The sequence below is a fragment of the Branchiostoma belcheri genome, unplaced genomic scaffold (assembly GCF_001625305.1).
Source record: "Branchiostoma belcheri isolate BF01 breed outbred unplaced genomic scaffold, Haploidv18h27 scaffold30, whole genome shotgun sequence".
Classification (NCBI taxonomy): Eukaryota; Metazoa; Chordata; class Leptocardii; order Amphioxiformes; family Branchiostomatidae; genus Branchiostoma; species Branchiostoma belcheri.
The window spans coordinates 1,870,528-1,888,108 of NW_017803910.1; the positions used below are offsets into that span (position 1 = coordinate 1,870,528).

The window sequence follows — 17,581 nt, forward strand, 5'->3', positions numbered from 1 at the left end:
CTTTAAAGCACATCATTGTTTATGTTTACAGAGTTCCAAGACCCTTCAAGGGAGACTATGTCCAGCTGCGACAGAACGTGAACTGGCGCCGAATGACGGAGTCAACGGGAGAACACGAGGTCCACTTCTCGGACATCGTGTACAAAATCAACCGCTCTAACGCCAAGGACAGTCTGCGGCTGATGGTGATCTGTGATGCCTCCATGCTGATTGTGAACCAGAAAACCCTGGCTATCAAGTACAGACTGCCCATTACAGAGGTGAGCAGATGAGTTCACTTTAGGAAATGTAGTAGTGTAGTGTAGAACATTCACATGTATCTCTCTCTCTCTGTCTCTGGTTTATTGTTTATAGTTGGCCTGTGTTCTGAGGGTTAGATGTGCTTGCAGTCTGATACTGGGGCTTTCTGCCACTGAAGAACCACGACCTTAGCTTATCCAGAACAAGAGATGTCAAAATCGTTCTGCTGCAGTACCAAAGTTCTGCTGTACAATGTAGTACTAAGGAAAGCTGCCAGGGGCTCGAAAATCTAATCACCTAGACCTACCTACTTACCAAATTTTATGACAAGCCATCCATAGGTTCTTGATTTATTTTGCTAAACCATCATATATGGCTAAACCACAATCATATATGAGCATAAACACTATGTTTCCATGCATATCAGACACTTTCCTCAGAGCTTCTGACTAGAGTGCTGCTTGTTAAATAATTATGTACTAGCCAATGTACATGTAGATGATATTTTTGTGTCAAAAACACAATTCCAAATGTGGCAAAGCCAAAGTTTGTATCCCTGATTTTGGAAAGTTATGTGGACTGCCGTGCATTTCTTCCAGATTGCGGGAATCTCCGTGAGTCCGTTCATGGACAACCTGTTTGTGATCCACATTAACCAGACGGGAGAGGAGGCGAGCAGGAAGGGGGATTTTGTCTTCCACAGCGAGCATCTGGTGGAGATTGTGAGCAAACTGAGGGACCAAGCCGAGCGTGCCAAGGGCGCACTAGTACCTGTCAGAATATCCAACACGTACGTACATGTAGTGCCCGTCAGAATATCCAACACGTACGTACATGTAGTACCCGTCAGAATATCCAACACGTACGTACATGTAGTACCTGTCAGAATACCAGTCCTGCTCTTTCCCTAGGATATTGGGGTTTTCTTTCACACAATAGTTAACAATGCCGGTAATAACCTGTAATGTATCTCAACTGCTTACATTTCAATCAGACATATTCCTCATAGATTCTGCTACTCGTTGTATACATGTACATGTATGTGGCGCGTTTCTGGTAAGAACACAGTCCCAGATGATAGCTTGTGGTGGAACATTCTATGTTGTACCAAGCTCTTTTCCTCTGCAGGAATGAATAATTTCTGATCAAGCTTCAGTTGTTTGAAATTTGCTTTTGAAAATCTGAATTTAAAGCATGTAGAATGTTTGCAATTCAGGTCTTGCAAAAAAGTTTTGAATATGATGTTTGAATTTCATATCTGTAAGTGTCTAATGAGAATTTCTTGTATGTTTGTTGTAGGTTCAGTGCGCAGTTCAACGGAAAGGGAATCCAGGTAGAGTTTGTGGAGACCGGTCTGAACGGGAAAATGCCAGTGTGTAAGCGCAAAGACGACCAGCTCGACGTCCTAGTATGAGAGGACCCAGTCCAGCTGCCCATTGTATGTCAAGAAAGTGCCTGTAAAAGCTGACAACTTTTCCAACTCGATGATGATAAGGGAGTGTGTATATTTGCTAGTAGGATTTTGTATGTTCTAATACATGTCATACGTGTGAATGTTGAAGTGTAAGTGTTAGATTTGGTTAAAGATAGGAGTAAGTCTTAGTGGCCTGTGATGCTGGACTAGGACCAGACATTCTGTATACAGTACATGTATATTTGAGTGTGTTTCTATATTCAGTATATGAGTGTATACATAACGTTATACATATATTTAGATAACGTACTTAAGTCTGTGATGCAGGTCTACTGTGCGTAACTTCATACACCTTTATGAAAATTAGGTTAACAGGAATCAATGCCATGGTAATTTTCTAGCTACACTAAGGGTATTTCAAATCAATTCAAAGATGAAATACTGATGTACTGATGAGAGAGGAAATTTTGTGTACAAATGTAGGTTGTATTGCAGTGTTTTCCTTGATAATATAGCTCTGACTTTTATTTGAAATATTTCCTTATGTACAAGGCTTCCTAGAGCATTTCCATGATAGCAAAAGTTTATTATTGTGTTTTTTTTCAATCATCTAGAAATGCTTGTATTTTGTGCATAAACAAAGATTTGATGATCATTCTGGACTCTTTACATCAAAAGAAAACACTCAAAGTCTGAAACTGAATCAGATGGTCCCCAAGTATGGAAGTTGAAGGAATTTTGCCTTTCTGGTGCTTCATGCTTTACATTTAGGTATTTTTAGAAAGCTACTTAATGTCTAAGCATAAACAAAAGGTTCAGGGATATAAGTTAACATTAATCATAGACAGTTTCAGTTTTGAAAAGTAGAATATGAAGTTACATACATTTCTATTGAATGTATTTCTTACACAAACATCTTTTTCTGCTCAGGCTTATTTAATTAACTTCCAGACATAACTTTGTTTATGGTCAACTAGTGCATCTTACTATTGGTAAGTACATACAACATCATATGTTCTGTATACAGTACTATGCAATTATATAGTTCACTTCATATACAGTTGTAGTATTAATGCCATACATTTATACAGTATTCAACATATTGTTAGTTTCGAATGTTGCTATCCAAGAGATCATTGTTTCCATAATTTTCTTAAGCATTTTTGTTGTATATATGAATTGATAATAATCTATGCTGCAAATGCATAACAGCTTAAGCTAATATAGGTTTTCATAACAATAATTGGTCAGCAAATAAGGTTATGATTATGAGAACAATAAGTAGATCAATCAGTGCAATTAGTGTAAATTTTGTAACTGAACGGAATAAGTTCACTTTCATGAACAAATGGTTTAGAATACAACAGAAAGCAAGTACATGTAACTTTAGTTAATTTCCTGTTGCTGTGTTGAATGCCAAAGATGTTTATATTAGTTTAATTATACGTGTACATGTATCTAGTTTCTTTGTCATGTATTCAGAACAAGATAACATTGAGCTTCAAGGTGGAATCACCATGTGGTGCCATAGACATTTCATAGTACCGATCCAGTGCGAAACAAGGGAAAAACTTCATTTTATTTATAGTATTACACACTTGGCAAAATGACTTGTACAAGTTAGTCTTGTTCCTACTCCTTTATTTTGACCTGCCACAAAAGTAGATTGGTGATATGCCAAACTTAAGACTGAAAATTACATGTACCCCTCCTCTCTGTATGATTACTTGATCTTTTATGTAGAATTAGTCTTGTAGTCCATCCTTGAATGGTTTTATGAAACAAATTTTGGTGATTACAAATGGCTATGACATAAACACACGTGAGGCAAGTTAACTTCACAACACATCATCATCACTTCACTGTATTTTTATACCATTAACAATTTCAGATAGATTATTAACATTGTCAAAGTTACTTAATATGATTATTAGCTGATTTAAATTATATGCAATGTTTATAAGTCACTTATACAGGTTAGCAATGCAACCTAAAACTTTCAGTATTTCTGTATATACTAGACTTATTCAGGAAGAAAAGGCAGTGTTTCTGAGATATTACCAAACGGAAATATCATTATAGAAGCCATCTCTTAGATACTATTTGTCTTGACTGCATATTGCTAGATTCAATTGTTCAAGTCGGAGTGCAGAGTGTTTTATCTAATAGTTTCTGCATTTTTGTTTCGTTTGTTTCACTTAACCGGTAAACCATCTTTAGGCATAACATTTTATCAAGATTAATCTAGATACATGTAAAGTAACTTTTTTTTCTAATTATTTTCCATTAATACCCAAGAATTGTACTTAAGAAAATTATAATTTATTATTGCAGTAATAATTTGGAATTTGGTGATTGGGTACCTTACTAGTTATACATATGAACATATATAAACATGACTTATAGTATAGACTCAAACGGAACAACATTACACTTCATTGTAAGATTCTGTTGGGTGAAGCTTTGGGTTATATCAAGGAAACACATTTTAGTACCATTATTAGATACAATATCTCACTGTGATTGTAGTGAGCTATCTTTGATACTGAACTGGATGTTGGCAACTGCCATGATGATGAATATAAGACATTGCAGGATCTTTGCAAATATGTCAAATAAGTTGTTGTTTTATCTTATTGTGTTTACCTTCCTTTCTTCTCCAAACAAATAAGGTCAATGACCTGTACCACACGGCTGTCACCATGGTAACTTGTTCTGTAGTAGATCACAATTTTAAAACCGCTTTTTCTTAAAACTCCCGTACGACCGTCCCTTTAAATTTGCGCGAGCTTTTTAAGTTAGATAATAAGAGGACCAGGTTTCAGTAAATGACAACGTCATTGCCCAGTTGAGGATGCACCAGTTGCGTCACAGGTGACGTCATCGTAGCGATGCTCAACATGTATTTGGCAGGCATTGGGTCCTGTTGGAGACAGAAGTTACAGACACTATAAAATGTGGCCCATTCCAAATCATGTTTTGGAAAAACAGCAAATATACGAACAAAAGCAGCACTGGAAAAACCTGTAGCAACACTGAATGACTATCATGTTTTGGAATAACAGCAAGTATACACAAGCAGCACTGGAAAAACCCCTAGGCCCTGGCAGCACTGAATAACACGTTTTGAATTCAACTGATGTTGGTGTTATGATACTAGACAAGACAGAATGACAGCATGGGTACTCAACGCCACCTACATGTAACTGTAGGGTAGCGGCCAGGGAGTAGCGCCCCTGCTCATTGAGGAGCCGGGTTTCCAAAAATCAAGGTTTCATCAAGATTTTTTAACGTCCCTGCTTGAACAAAGCGCAAATTATAGAAAAAAAATCAAGCGACACAACTCTAAGAACTAGAGAACCCCCCTACCGTGCCAGAATCTTATACTGCAGCTGCATGAAGTGAAAAGAAACCAGAAGAAGAAGCTTTAGGTCTCGAGTAGAATATTTTGATACCTTTTCCTTAGCTGTAGCTCTCCGTCCCAGGATGAACCAGTGCAGGGCACCGAACAGCACCAACACCAGGAAACTCGTGGTCCCGAAAGCACAGAAAGTCACATCGGCTCCTAAAAACATAAGGGTTTGAACTTATCAGACATTATTAAAGATTGCATGCACGGGATATGCATATTAGTTAATGTGGGGGCACCTTTGAAGGATAATATGTGAGTTGCTGCGTGTTACTTAACGTTACTGAAGGACGTCTATTGTTACAGATTCAGCTGACATGGCCATGCACGTCTTTGAAATTTGAGAAAGTGCATTCCTGTTTTAGGTAGAAAAATTCAATAAACTATATACAATAGTCAAAAAAATTGGCCAAATAGACAGATAACACACTAGAACACCATGACTAGAAGGGGTCCTTTCGGTAGCGGCAAACTGTGCTCCTTTGGCAGTCTATTTCAGTCTATTTGCCCAATTTCCACTCTAGAATTTGGTCTGTCAAAGGAGTACAGTTTCTGTACTCTTTCCAGCCGCCCTGAAGCCTGGTAGAGGCCAGTATTGCCAGAGGGCGGAAGTAGTGACTTACCGAAGTGGTGGACCAGCACGCCGCCGATGACAGAGCCGCAGCCCCGGCCCAGCCCGTGGTGCACGCCCTGCAGGATGCCCTGCGCGGAGGCCCGCAGACCCGGCGGCGTGGTCTGCCCGATGTACGACGTACATGCCGCCCAGATGGCCGCGTGTGTCACGCCTGGGGAGCACAATATACAGTTTTTATTGACACTAACAACAGCAAATTTTGTATATAGGCCCTCTACAACTATGTATACAAACAAAGAAGTTCAATGAAGGGGTACCGCTTGCCACTTTGAAAGCAAACGACACGGTTCAGTATCAATCAGGCATTTTCAGTATCAAGGACAGACATTTTCAGTACCAAGGGTGACTTTTCAGTACCAAGGACAGGCATTTTCAGTACCAAGGGTGACATTTTAGTACAAAGGACAGGCATTTTCAGTACCAAAGGTGACTTTTTAGTACCAAGGAGGCATTTCAGTACCAAAGGTGACTTTTTAGTACAAAGGACAGGCATTTTCAGTACCAAAGGTGACTTTTTAGTACCAAGGACAGGCATTTTCAGTACCAAGGAGGCATTTCAGTACCAAGGGTGACATTTTAGTACAAAGGACAGGCATTTTCAGTACCAAAGGTGACTTTTTAGTACAAAGGACAGGCATTTTCAGTACCAAAGGTGACTTTTTAGTACCAAGGACAGGCATTTTCAGTGCCAAGGGTGATTTTTCAGTACAGTACCAAAGACAGGCATTTTCAGTGCCAAGGATGCATTTTCAGTACCAAGGACAGGCATTTTCAGTACCAAGGACAGACACTTCAAGTACTATATTATCTAGATCTTAAGCTGATGCTGAGGTGGAAGATCGTAACCTTTTCTGACTGCCCTGCTTCTCTAGCTGAGCTATTCAACATTTGATCGGAGATCAACACCATCAGCTAGACACATTTCACATAACGTTACATATTCAATCATTCGTCCATTCATAAACTTGTGTACCTTGTAGGAGCTCCAGAGGTAGAACCAGCCACGGATTGGTCAGGAAGGAGTACGTCACGAACCGGACCACCGTCCCAGCCAATCCCAGGCACAGGATCTTCACGTGACCCAGGTTTGAAATCAGCCAATAGCTGAGGAGGTAGGCGGTGACCTCGGAGATGTGGTTGAGAGCCGAGGCGATGCCAAAGAGGATGTGGGTGCCGCCCAAGTCGTGGAGATGCCAGAACAGAAAGGTGAAAACCAGGCCACTTCCGAAGCCCAAAACCCAGGCGACAAACAGAACAGATCCATGTCGAGCATCACACAGTATCGCGAAAACTTCCTTCGAATTCGTTGGCATCACCGCTGAATCGAATGGGAAGGCTTCTGTCGCAGGTGTTTCTTTGAAAGAATCACGACGTACACGATTGCAGCGCATCTTGTCGGCCTTTTCTTCGCTTGACTTGTGCTTCGTGAAGTCGCTTAGTGGAATCGTTTCTTCGTCTTGGTGATAGCGGAAACGAAACTGGGTCGACACGAACAAAGCGCAGCACATCAGCACAGCAAAAGTCACGAAGCACACTGTGTACACCCCTGGTTTGTCACAGTCTGTGTTAAAATAATCGGTGTGGCGGCCGATGTGGTCGAGGATGATTCCGATGATGAACATGGCCAGCCCCCATCCTAGCGAACCGAACATCCTCTGGTGGCCATATCTGTCCACTTCGTTTCCGAGGTACCCCAGAGTAGCGCTATCCGCCATGGTAATCGCAGGGGCGCTGAAAAATTCTCCGCAAACTATTAGCACCAGCAGGGTCCAGAAAGCGGTCTCCAGGTGGGCAAACTTGAAAGGATTTTGAGCCAGAAGAGCAGCCCTACTCACTCTAGAACTATGCGTAGTAGCCGCTGTTTCGGTTGTGGTAGCCTCTAAATTGGGTAGCGATGTTGTTAAATCTTCACCCCAAAGATCTTCGTAGTCAGAGCTTTCATCGGTGTCATTTAGGCAAGGGACATCTTTCGGTGTGACGAGAGCTATGGAGGAAGTGAAGGCGACCCAGCAGGCTAGAGAAAACAGCAGCACAGCTTTGCCCTTTCTCCAACGGTCTGCAACAACTCCCCACAGCAGGCAACTGCAAAACTCCACGAACGGCCGGATGCCCATTAATACCCCGCTCTCTGTAGCGCTCATGCCTAACTGTTTAAAGTACACTGCGAGTAAAGGAAAAAGAGACCCGTACGCGGAAAAGAACAAGAAATAGAATGATTTCGAGACGAGGAGGTCTTTATCTACTTCAGGACAATGTCCGCAAATGGTTTTTTGGTCTGATGTCTCGTTCCCGGAGTCTTTCGTGGTTTCGGCCGTTTTGGCGCCGTCTGTTATCTCGTTCCCACGGTCTTCTACGGTTTCGGCCATTTTTGTTTCCTTTTCTTGGGGGGACACCAGGTCACTTTTGTCCATTGCTGACATCTTGTTTCTGGAAAGGAACAAGTACCAGATTTATCAACCAAGGATTGAGGGGTCCCAAAATTCGTATTTTCCTAGAAATATCGTAGGCTCGTTGCCACCAAATACAGTTGGCAAATCGTTGCATTAAAGGTTAGGTGCAACAGGTCGTTCGGTGTAATATAGCCAGCTGCCGCCGCGCCACGTGCCTGCAAAGCTGGTGTGTTACTGTTATGTTGCCGGCATGTTGTAATGTGTTTTCCAGCTCTATCGATGCGGAGATAACAAAAAGATCAATACAGTAATTAGCCCACCATGTAAAACCCGCGCCACGTACATGTATACTGTATGTCTTATCACCCAAACTATGGAACAAGTTTTCAGCTATCGAACGGTGTTTTTGAGAGTGGGGCCTTCTGTGAGAGGCAAAATCTATCGGTAGACCTATGAAAATCTACTCTTCAAGCAGAGGTTGTGGGGGAATGATCGTTAGCTTCTTATATATGGCCGTTTTGTTTGTCGCTAATCCCACCAACCGTCGGTGGCCGGCGACCTTCTCTGGGTAATGGATACTGCCTGGCCAATTTGATACTGTCTTTTTGCCACCGAAAGGGATCTGCTTGAAGATTAATGCAAATCATTCATGTGACATGAATTAACATGTTTTCCACCCCACCTCCCCCCCAACCCCGTACAATAAGGAAAACTACGGACAATACCTTTCTAGACGAAACACAGCAAACCGTGTTCACAGCAAAAGAAGACAGCTTCCTCACAGAGCTAGAACTTGGACCACCAATTCTCACCTGTGTGAGGAATGAAATAGAGAGACCGTGTAGTGTAGATCAGTCACGAAGTGTCTGAAATAACACCTAGCCGCTCTGTACACGTCCTACATCATGGACGTCATCAAAATGTCAGACCGTACGTTCAGCCTGTTACAATGTATAAATAGCGCAGCCTGCTTACGAGTGTGGCAGACACTGCCGGGTGACCTTTGATGCTACACCCAAGTCCTGTTTATCATTTGGATCAACTGGTTCTATTGATATAATAAACATAATAAATGATAGATATAATTCCTGTGCTGGACAGCTAACACAAACGTTGTAGTATATATGTGTGAAGATAAGAGCAAAGTTTGGTTTGTAGTTATGAATTTTTGCCAGCAAAATCATTGGCCGTACGTTTCAGTATGGCAGATGTAACAAACGATGATAAAAATCATGAAAATACACTCTTTTCTCTTAATCTTCCACAGGAAGCAGCTAGGATTTCATACAACCCCTCCCCATGTGCACGACAATGTAATGCTCAGAAAGACACAAGCACCTACAGTTCAAAATTACAAAAGGAGTTGTTAGATCGAGCAAAATGGAAAGAAACACATACGTACTAGCGGTCAGCAGTTGCCACCCCACAGGCTACTTTCTTATTAAATCATCACAATCCATCCGTAACCATATCCTGTTCATAAATAAACAAATAAAGAAACGACGACGAAAGATAAGCTCGTTGGCACACGTTAAGCAATCGTTAGCCTGGGTGCCAGACTGTTGCCAGGGGCAGTATACAGGCCAGCTCCTCAGCACCAGGGCCAACATGTCTCCAAGGAAATGTTACCACAGCCCCCCTCAGTTAGACCCTGGCCCTGACTAACTCTTGGCCTATCGTGCTATGTGGGTCTGGTATCCAGACTAGACAATTGCTGATATCTTTAACAGTAGTTGTCAACGTTGCACAACATTCAACGTGCATTGTTTTTCAGGCGTCAACATCATAAATCAGTGGAGTGTATCTTACAACACATTTCGTGACATGAAGAGGAAATCTACCCGACTTTGTACCCATGTTGTAGACGAACAGCGCAGATCAGTTTCTTTGCAATTTGCGTGCGATTGATATCAATAATGATATGGGGAAAACAATTATTCTATTTTTGGAAAAACAACATATGTGGATACATTACCCCATACCTCTGACGAAAACTACTGTACATTTTATGAAGCTTATCTAAACTGGATTCTTCAATGATATGAACAAGAAATATTCATTGTACAAATAAGCACAAGTACGGTCTACACACACGGTGCAGGAAGTCTAGAATTAAGCTCATTATAGCGTGGTAGACTAAACATAAACAGAACGTTATGTTACTAAGATTAACAAAACTGTCAGCTATGCGATAAAAAATTCAGATACGCGGGACAAGTATCGCGTATTTGATCTACGAATATTTTCCATTCATTCTAACTTCAAAAATTCAAAAGAAAAGAAAAAATATGATATCTGTTACATCAATATTCAACCAATAACAAATACGTACATGCAAAAATATGGCTAGAAATATCTTGTGCTCACTAGTACCTGTTGCAAATTTGAGATGATCACGAATTTCGACATACAATCTGTGTGAATCCTAAGCAAGAACTTTTAAAACTAACATTACATTTAGATTTGGTCTACTTAGAACTAACGAAATGAGATCTGCTGTGCGTCGACAGACGTCAACAGGTGTGTATTTAGATTACCTGTACACCGGAGCACAAAGCTATGCCGCCCGCCGATATTTGGCAGGTTAGGGCGGGAATTATCTGTAGACCCCGAGTTGACAAGACCTCAATACTCCAAGCCGTTATCAAATTTCACACCGATTTTTGTCCTAGCAACGACGTGGAAAAGATCAATTGTAGCGTCTGCACAGTACTCAATGACTTTACAGCACAGCTGACACAGGCTTTCATGGCTTACATGTGTTACAGCAGGTTCTACTACGGATATATTATACAGGAAACGTGTGGGTGCCTTGTCAACACTAGGTCTCACCCACGTAATATTCAAGCAGGTCAGATGTGTTACCCTATACAAGGCTTCTCAGGCGCCCGGAAAGAGTACAAATTGGCCGAATAGAGATATAACATGCCAGGGTTGGGTTGGTGGAGCGGCAAACTGTACACCTTTAGCGGATTATTGATATCTCCCCTGGTATGTTATCTGTCTATTTGGCCAATTTCTACTCATTCCAGTCGCCTGAGAATCCTAGTAGACACTAACACATCTGACCTGCTTGAATATTACGTGGGTGAGTCCTCTGAAGTCTGGTAGAGGCTAAGGACGTGTGACAATCTCAGTTCGTGCTTACAGCTCGAGATATACCAAAATATAACATTACGTATACCAAACATACAAGTTGGTATTTCGCCATTTTGCTCTTGTGTGTACTTAGAATGACACTGCACTGTTGTTTCCGGTCTAGAAACAAGGTTCGAATCCCCGCTGTTATGTCCCTGGGAAACTAGCTTTCCCCCTCGACCCAGGTGAAAATGAGTACCTACCTTCGGTTAACCGGTTAGGGACGTCCTCCCAGATGGGATATAAAGGTCGTCGCCATCGGCGATCTTTAACCCTTGTCTGCAGGATATTTTCAAATAATTTGAAGTCTTGATCAGGTTACAGACCCTTGACTTTTTTGCCCCGCGGTAGCATAGTTACTTCCGCATTCGTTGCGTTTCGCCGCGGTTTGATGCTTTGCATGAGAAATACCCCCAAATCGTACATATACAGGGCACTATGTAGATCGTACTGTATGTGCAACCCATATGACGTCCCGCAGGACAAGGGTTTTTAACATACCACCGCACTTGTCGGGAAGTGTAGGGGACCTTCCCGGTGTGAGTGGTTCAAACCTTACAGTCTGGTCTTACGAAGCTTGCACTTACTGTACAAAACTGGTGTGTTATGCCTAAAGGCAGTTTACCGGCGATACAAACAAATGCATCACCGAGAGCATTCTATAAGTTACAGGCTGAAGTGAAAGAAAATTACAACAGATGGAGTTCATCGATCTACCAGCACAAAACACATTAGCTGAGTCTTACATATCTGCGTACAATTGTACAGGCCTGGATTCATAGTTCTGTAGAACTCTGATATACCTATACCTGTATCTGTATAGCCGATATAACCGCTCAGCGTAACACACCAGCTTCGAATTCTGTACACGTGTATCTGTATAGCCGGTATAACCGCCCAGTGTAACACACCAGCTTCTGTACGTATCTGTATAGCCGGTATAGCCGCCCTTCTGTGTAATCCACCAGCTTCTGTTTTTGTATAGCCGGTATAACCGCCCTTCGGCGTAATGCACAAGCTTCGAAACAAAATAGATGTTCATGGAACTATCACATTTTCTTAGCATGAAGCCTTTAGCCCTTTTTGTCATATCACAGTTTCTATTTGGACTTCAGACTAGGGGTTTGTACCTTGTGGTGCCATAAGAGAATACCCCCCCAAACAATCGGTCAGCAGCACGTACCTTCATTCAGTGTGTAGTAGTAACGCCCTCGGTAGACAGGCACATGTAGAATTATTCTCCCCTTTTTTGCCGACTTCTACGATCCGTACCCCCGTAGGAAGGCCTGGTGGAGGCTAATGGTTTCCCGTTTTCTCCTCAAAACGTCACGAGAACGGCACGAATCCACCACGAAAACTTCCCAACGTCCTGCTGCACACTTTAGAAAGACATTCTACCGGCAAAAACTCGAAAAAGTCCCCGGAAAGTAACACAAAAGTATCCCAGATCATCCACGTCGCTTGACAGAACGGCCATCTTGAACGGACTAAACCAAACGTGTTTTACACAGGTGTTTAAAACAGCCCTCTCTCTCAAATTAATATGAAGCTGATCTAATTACGAAGACAACTTCAGTTTAAGAAAGGGGCTTTATTTTAAAAAAGGGCTTAGAAATCCACTATTTCTGTTACCGACATCATCTACGAATAAGCTTCTGTATGACTAAAGGCTGAAATTAATGAACACGTTTTCGTCTGTAAACTCTTTCGTTTGCGCGATAATTCATTCCCCGCAAGCAGAGGGAAGGAAGTTTTTGAGGTGTTTCAAGCTTTTGGTTCTGAAAATCATCTAAACACAGGTAGATCTAGCTGTCTCTAGCGCCGAGCATCTAAACACAGGAAAGCATACATACCCTGTCCTTGACTCTGAACGCCATCCACACACATGAATGCATACATACCCTGTCCTTGGTGCTGAACGCCATTCACACACAGGAAAGCATACATACCCTGTCCTTGGTGCTGAACGCCATCCACACACAGAAAAACGCGCCTAGCCCTACCTTGGTGCTGAACGTCATCCGCACACAGGAAAACTCACTGGCCTGTTCTTGGTGGCTAGCCTCATCCACAGGGCAAATCGGCACAAACATGCTCGTTCGACCCGAGGTTGTTGTTCTACTTTACCCCGCAGTGCGGCGCTCATTACTGGCAAAAGTCGAACATTGTATCTTCAAGTTTTGTATGTGACCGACGTTCCGAACCACAGAGTAGGATTACTTCTACTGCTGCTTTACAAAACTGATTCTTGTAGTCAGTTTTTCACACTTCTGAGATCTTTAAATACTCATGACTCCCCAGCCAAGAGCAATTCTCAGTAAACATCAACATCTTTGCTGTTGATATATTCACCTGAAACCACGCTCCTTGTGAGCTAGCAGGCACTTTACACGACTTTCCTCACTTCGCTCAGGTGTAAATGAGTATTGTACAGGAAAACTTGACTCCAATTTAACTCAAACTCGTTTCGATTCGTATAGAAAGGTAGTTGTGGACTAAATCCAGTCAGGCTACTCCCGCACGCTGCCGAACTTTTGAGGAAAAGTCGCGAATGTCCCTGTCACACATTCCCGAACATTTCCCGAACACCACCAAGATTGACTGAAGTTTGGGAGCAGTCTGACCAGATTTAGGCCACGCCTTTCTTTCTGTATGGATCGAATCGAATTTGAGTTGAATTTGAGTCATATTTGACCCCCGAACACTGATGACGTACTGTGTTCGGGAGGCTATATTCGGTTGTGTGTGATTTACGTTCGTTGTGTATGCCGTCGTGCAATTCTCATACACAGCCTACTCGAAATTATGTCCATCAGCTCCCTACATGTCAATTCATAAGTCCTTTCTTGAGTTCTTGTCTTCCAAAGCAACTTAGCAATTGCAATGCAACGCTGCATACTAGGTATTGAGTACCCCATTCTTTTCACGTGTACATAAAGGACAGCCCAAGTAATAATAATAATAATAATAACTAGAATTCCGAGATCTCATACCTCCATGAAATATGATCTTGATATGTAAATGTAAATTTCTTCTTTAATTGTTCAAATGACCTCTGCATTAACATGATATATGCATCGTGATGTATGTTAACTTTTGATTAACTTACAGATGTCCCAAGTATGACATTCTCATCATTCACCATTACGAAATCATAGAATTTTCACATTAATTATGCAAATTAGGTCATCATTTGCATAATTAGTATCTGTTGAAGTTCCGCCTGCCATAGGTTACATAGTATAATGTAAAACACTGTAATTATAGAATTTCCTCATTAATTATGCAAATAAAGTCCTCATTTGCATAATTTGCATTTAATTATGTACATCTCTCTCTCAGCTACCTACACACCAAAAATAATGAAAATATGTTGTTCCTGTCTGGACTTATTGGCTTTTAAACATTTCACCAGAAAGTGCCCTGCAGTTCCAGAACAAGCCGCTAGGGGGCCCAATCTCATATGACTTCTTCCCAAGCACGAGAGCTACCTTCCACCAAAATTTCATGACCCTAGCATGTCCAGATCGCGAGATATCAAAACCGGAAGTTGCGCTGCAGTACCAAGGGAAGCCACTAGGGGGACCAAAATCTAATCATTTCTAGTTTTCGTCACACCCTACCAACACACCAAGTATGAAACCAATCCATCCAGGCGTTCTTGAGTTATCTTGTTGACCAACAGACGGACGGACAGACGGACAGACGGACAGACGGACGGACAGATAAACGCAACTGAAAATATAACCTCCATGACACATTTCATGGAGGTAATAAGGACTATAACCTTGGTACCACCCTGCCACTGCGTTTTAAGTTGGACACAGTTGCGGGCAGACAAACTCTCCAAGCAGAGGTTTGGGTTTTGGCTTATTGTTGGGGTGTTTTAAAGCCTTTTTATCGTTCTTTCTATTTCGCACCGGTGTCTTATCCTACGCCAAAAAGATACCAAGGAAAGAAAGCCCGATAAAAAAGCCTAAAAACACGTCCAAAAGAGGCCAAAACCAAACCTCTCCTTGTAAAGTAGGCGCACCCGGCTCGAGCTCATTGTATTAATGTCGGTACAGGTACCTTGACCTGTGAATCGAAGAGGAACGATCCTTCTCCTGTTTACGAGTCGCGGTGTTCTTTGATTCCGTCAGCCGGGGATGGAACACGACGGTCGGGTCGCATGGGTGGCGTCGACAGGGATGTGGGGAGGTGTAAAAATTGCCACTTTTTCCGAAGAAAAATATTGATTACGGTATTTCTGCCTATCAATTTCAATTGTGCATCGGAAAGCTATGAAGAAAGATTCCGGGGCGTTGTGAGTAAAGTTAATATTGAATTGAGAGTCTACAAAAAGTATGTATGGGCCAAAGTGAATTAAAACGTCAGAGTCAGACCCCCTAGGTATCAGAAATAAAACGACATAATTTTAACGGACTTTTAATTAAAGGCTTTGGTATTGATATACCCTATTGTATTGTTTTCATACATAAAGCAATCCATTCCCCCAACAAATACATGTAGTACATGTTGTATCGTGTTGTAAGACGGTCCCGAAGCCATTTTTGTTCTACTGTACATTTGGTACCGTTTTCCCTCCGTTTTGCGATGTAGAACGAAAATGGCCCCGAGTACGTATTCCTCTAGCGGTACAAGCAGGAATTGCAGGGACGCGACAGGCTAGGGTTTGTATTGGGTCGACTTGTCAGCAGTTAAGTGTGCAGCGGTCCAAAATACATGTCAAATTTATTCACTTCAAATATGGTGTCCTAACTTCACCAAACTACATTGATTTTCTGCAAACACTATTCTCCATGACATGATACTGCTTGTGCATCAGAAAAACCAAAAAGCACCCATGGAAAAGTGAATATAAAAATATGTAATTATGAAAATAGTAGTTGACTGTCAACAAATATAATTTTATTCACATTTTCGGCTTAAGCTGTGCTACATACGTGTAAAGGATAGCACAGAATAGCATGGCTGTAACAACACGGTAATATTGGGTATCATGAACAAGAGTGGCAGTATTCACCATATGGTACATTCTTTTTCATTATCCAGAGACCGGATGCACTATGTAATAATTTGTACACTATACCAGCACTGGTAAGTGTTCTAATGTTATTTAGTGGAGCTACTTCAGGCATATTCATATACCTTCAACGAAATATGGATATATTCTAGATAAATATATGGTCATCTATATGCCGCAATTGTAAAATGCATCTACAAATCGACAATCTATTGCATTTCTTATTCTATTCAATTGATTACCTATGTACGGTAATCTAAAATCTACGGTTACGGCATTGCTAGAATTTAAAAATTGCAAACTTAAGCGATGAGCACGTGGTGTCTTATCTACCTTGAAAAAAGACTGTTGAGCTATTAGCCTAGTTACCAAACCTATTTTAGCTCCCGAGTCTTTTATCCTTTCCTATTTGCGGAGAGGGTGAAAGAAAGACTCGGGAGCTAAAGTAGGTTTGGTAACCAGGCTATTAAGCTGTTTGCTGGGTAACGATCGTCTGAAAATTCATTGCCTTTATCTGTGGATTACAATTACAAATGGCGACCTGTACATGTCTTGTTGTGTGATTACGTTACATACGAATGTTAAACAGCTGAATGTGACCCTTAAGCTTTATGAATCTCTGAGAACAAGGCACGGAAGAACGTACTTTCCAAGCAGAGGATTATTTTGACGTGTTTTAAGCGTTTTTATCCGGATTTCTTTTTTGTGCTGGTATCTTTTTTTTTTACGCCAGACATTTACGTGTGACAAATGGTAACTGTCTGGCAAATAGATACTGCCTGGCCTATTTGATACTGTCTCGCAGTCGCCAAAATATCTGCTTGGAGATTATTTTGGACAAACGGTCCGAACAGCCTCTGTTGTATTCAGAGCCGAGCTTTATCCAGATCCATGCTCAGGCACGGTTTTGGATAGTCCACACCTATCCAGAACCGTGCCTGGGGAAAACCTACGTTCTTGGACACGCGGAGGCCATCCAGCTTGATCCTAACCCATTCAGGCATAGAACTAGATAAGCACGGTTCTGGATATGACAGTCTAGTCTCCATCAGACTCCTTTGCAGGCTGAATAAATAGTAGAAATCGGCCTAAAATGCGATATATAATTGGTCCTCTGGTCAATTATATCCCCTTTTTAGGCCGATTTCTACTATTTATTCAGCCTGCAAAGGAGTCTGGTGGAGACTATTAGAACAATCCCCGACTCCCCTTGCCATTAGTCTCCACCAGACTCCTTTTCAGGCTGACTTAAATAGTAGAAATCGGCCTAAAAAGAATGTAGCTGGCTAGGGGAGTTGGCCGGCCATAGAGGGTCCAGTCTGCCATCTAA

At 41.8% G+C, this 17,581-nt stretch overlaps 2 protein-coding genes across 12 annotated transcripts in view; one reads left to right on the forward strand and one right to left on the reverse strand.

Annotated features, from left to right (window-relative positions):
• LOC109474149 (unconventional myosin-Ia-like) overlaps positions 1-4,267 on the forward strand; it is a 30,169-nt gene extending 25,902 nt beyond the window's left edge. For all 10 annotated transcript variants that reach the window (XM_019774365.1, XM_019774359.1, XM_019774362.1 and 7 more), the window contains 3 exons: positions 32-260; positions 840-1,030; positions 1,540-4,267. In XM_019774365.1, the coding sequence (XP_019629924.1) occupies positions 32-260; positions 840-1,030; positions 1,540-1,654 (535 nt within the window). In that variant the 3' untranslated portion in view covers positions 1,655-4,267. The remainder of the gene's footprint in view (positions 1-31; positions 261-839; positions 1,031-1,539) is intronic.
• A 188-nt stretch (positions 4,268-4,455) lies between these two features.
• LOC109474166 (major facilitator superfamily domain-containing protein 6-like) lies at positions 4,456-12,641 on the reverse strand. 2 transcript variants are annotated; one of them, XM_019774415.1, is made up of 6 exons: positions 12,409-12,641; positions 8,813-8,899; positions 6,671-8,124; positions 5,687-5,848; positions 5,110-5,219; positions 4,456-4,577 (listed from the first exon to the last, which is right to left on the reverse strand). In XM_019774415.1, the coding sequence occupies exons 3-6, from the start codon at positions 8,115-8,117 to the stop codon at positions 4,476-4,478; spliced, it is 1,821 nt and encodes a 606-aa protein (XP_019629974.1). In that variant the 5' UTR covers positions 8,118-8,124; positions 8,813-8,899; positions 12,409-12,641; the 3' UTR covers positions 4,456-4,475. The 2 variants fall into 2 exon arrangements, with proteins under 2 accessions (XP_019629974.1, XP_019629975.1); XM_019774416.1 differs by lacking the exons at positions 8,813-8,899; positions 12,409-12,641 and adding exons at positions 8,647-8,649; positions 11,440-11,445.
• Positions 12,642-17,581: the final 4,940 nt, after the last annotated feature.

What these genes read in the sequence shown, in the direction of transcription:
- LOC109474166 (XM_019774415.1), bottom strand. Translation starts at nt 8,117, where the DNA reads ATGTCAGCAATGGACAAAAGTGACCTGGTGTCCCCCCAAGAAAAGGAA. An exon ending in ACCTCTGGAGCTCCTACAAG is followed by an intron (nt 5,849 to 6,670) that starts GTACACAAGTTT and finishes TGTGCTCCCCAG; the next exon opens with GCGTGACACACGCGGCCATC. An exon ending in CGTGCTGGTCCACCACTTCG is followed by an intron (nt 5,220 to 5,686) that starts GTAAGTCACTAC and finishes TTATGTTTTTAG; the next exon opens with GAGCCGATGTGACTTTCTGT.